General features: G+C 44.1%; 1 protein-coding gene across 1 annotated transcript in view; it reads right to left on the bottom strand.

The window, feature by feature from the left end:
• Positions 1 to 1,076: 1,076 nt before the first annotated feature.
• Positions 1,077 to 2,560, bottom strand: part of POU3F2 (POU class 3 homeobox 2) — a 1,949-nt gene continuing 465 nt past the window's right edge. The window contains exon 2 of the mRNA XM_029943198.1: positions 1,077 to 2,553. Within this exon, the coding sequence (XP_029799058.1) occupies positions 1,933 to 2,553 (621 nt within the window). The 3' untranslated portion in view covers positions 1,077 to 1,932. The remainder of the gene's footprint in view (positions 2,554 to 2,560) is intronic.

Here is a 2,560-nt window from a genome sequence, read left to right as displayed (position 1 = left end):
AAAACCATTGAAAATGAAACAATCACAGGCGTTTGAAAAGACAACATAAAGCATATTTCCTAAAACCTTAACTACTGAGTGCAATGCTAATCTGACGCTGGACCATAATTTCATAGTATTGAGAATTTAAGTTTTTAAATAAAGATTTGCCTAATACTTAACCAGGAAAAAAAAAAAGCCCCAAACTTTTAAGATTAATAAAAAGTGTTTTCCCTTTAGCGCCCTTTTGTGCTGATTATTTTTTAATATTTTAACTGGTCACAGTTTAATGGTATTTATTTTCAATAGTTAGAAGTTTTTTCCCCTACACTTCCCAGTAGAGTCTTTTGTTATGGGAGTTAACCATTTTCCATCAAGATAAGGTAAAAGCGCACTTAAAACTATTAACAAAGGGAGAAAAGGAAGGACAGAAAATAGCATTTTTCCCCTAGTTCATTTGGCTTCCTTGGTGAAAGAAGGAGGGAAAGCTGTCTAGGTCAAACTGGTATTTTCTGTGATAAAGTATAGGAGAAGAGGGTGTGGGACCTTAAATTTGATTTGATAAACAAATGAGCTAGTGAAGACAAAACCAGTCTAGAGTGCAGATATCCTCTGTATGCATGTGGGGATTTGTGTAGTAAGAAACAGTCTATGCATACACCATTAAGTTCCCAGATTATTTTCTTTATGTTAAAAAGAGAAGCCATTAGAGGAACAAAGTTTAACTGCTGCTGTCAGCACAAATAATTCCTCATAATTAAGTTATTAAAACTGAAGGCAGAGAACTATACAGGGGTTTCTGAAGATATATATTTCCCTAGTTCTCTTCAAAGTGCCACTTTCTGTTGGACGACTCTGGAAATATATTTAACCTCCACATTTCCTCTGAGCTCTTTCACAATGGGCCCGCCTGATAAAATGAAGCAATCAGTCACTCACTATCGATTTTTCTTTTTCTCCCCTACATAACCTCCCCCAGAAACACTGCCTGAAAATGAAGTTTACTTTGTGGCTGGTAACAAAAAAACCAATGCTTGACTCATTTTTGTATTCCAAACTGGATTCTTGCCTTGGATAAAGCGGGGAGACCATGCACGTTTCCTGAAAGCAGAGAATTATTTATTTTGTTTGAAGCCAATCGTTTTTGCTTTGGTAAAAGAAGCAAATAAATGTTACACCAATGTTGGGGTTGGGAGAGACTGAAGGTAACCAAAGTTCACAAACAGTGGGAAGAACAGGGGGTAACACAAGAACGTTAGAAATGGAGAGTAGCCAAGAGCTGGCTTCAACTCTCTCTGCTGAATAAAACAAAACAAAACAAAACAAAACAAAACAAAACAAAACCCGGCAATTTCAAAATTAACAGTGGGAGAAAGAAAAATATACTCAATGAATTTGTTCATGTAAACTTCAATTTTCTTGCAGTGCAAATTTCTGTGGTTAAATTTGACTACATCAACGAACATGTGTATTTTTTTCCTCTTTCCTGATGAGGATCCACATTACATCACATTACAGCAGCATGTGCCAACTCCGAGCATCAGGAAGCTGTTTTGTGTTTATCACGGTTTGGTGGATTTTTTTTTTCCTTTTTGGTAATTTATTTAGTTTTGCCAGGTATTTAACTCGGTGCTTGCCATCTCTCTCTCTCTTTCTTTCTTTCTCTCTATTACACACTCTCTCCTCACTCTCTCTATGAGACACTCCACTCCATTGCCTGGGTACTAGCCTGTAAAGGTCAAAACACATCATTACACCTGCTACCGTTTAAAGGATAGTCCAGTGCCTTAGTTGCTTTCCTTATTACTATTTTTTTTCTTTTTAAGGGACGGGGAAATAATAATTAAAATAAAAGAACAATCAGAAGTTAGAGAGGGAACAAGGGGGCCAGGAAAGGGCCGTGGACCGTAGGGGAGGGGGAGCCCCGCGCTCTGCCCCTCCCCCCGTTCGAGTTCACTGGACGGGCGTCTGCACCCCGTGGTGTGGTGGCGTGTCCCTACTCCCCCCGTACACATCCTCGGCGCCCGGCAGAGTCCCTCCGGGAGGGGTCATCCTTTTCTCTTTCTGTCTCCTGTTACAAAACCAAACTCTCACCACCTCCTTCTCCAGCTGTAAGCTGTCCGCGAGGGAGGTGATCTCCTGGGCCGAGGGCTTGGGGCATTTGAGGAAATGGCTCTCCAGAGCCCCCTTGACGCTCACCTCGATGGAGGTCCGCTTTTTCCTCTTGCGCCCCTGCGCAGCGATCTTGTCTATGCTCGTGGGGCTGCCCGAGGACGAGTCCGCCTCCTCCAACCACTTGTTCAACAAAGGCTTCAGCTTGCACATGTTCTTGAAGCTCAGCTGCAGGGCCTCAAACCTGCAGATGGTGGTCTGCGAGAAAACGTTGCCGTACAGGGTGCCCAGCGCCAGCCCCACGTCCGCTTGGGTAAATCCCAGTTTGATCCGGCGCTGCTTGAACTGCTTGGCGAACTGCTCCAGGTCATCCGAGGTCGGCGTGTCCTCGTCCGAGTGCGGGTCGTGGTGCGCGCCAGGGTGGCCCGGCGGGCCCTGCGGGGGCGGCGGCGGCGGCGGCTGCTGGTGC

The sequence above is a fragment of the Suricata suricatta genome, chromosome 7 (genome assembly GCF_006229205.1).
Source record: "Suricata suricatta isolate VVHF042 chromosome 7, meerkat_22Aug2017_6uvM2_HiC, whole genome shotgun sequence".
Taxonomy (NCBI): domain Eukaryota; kingdom Metazoa; phylum Chordata; class Mammalia; order Carnivora; family Herpestidae; genus Suricata; species Suricata suricatta.
This window is presented reverse-complemented; position numbering and strand designations above follow the sequence as displayed.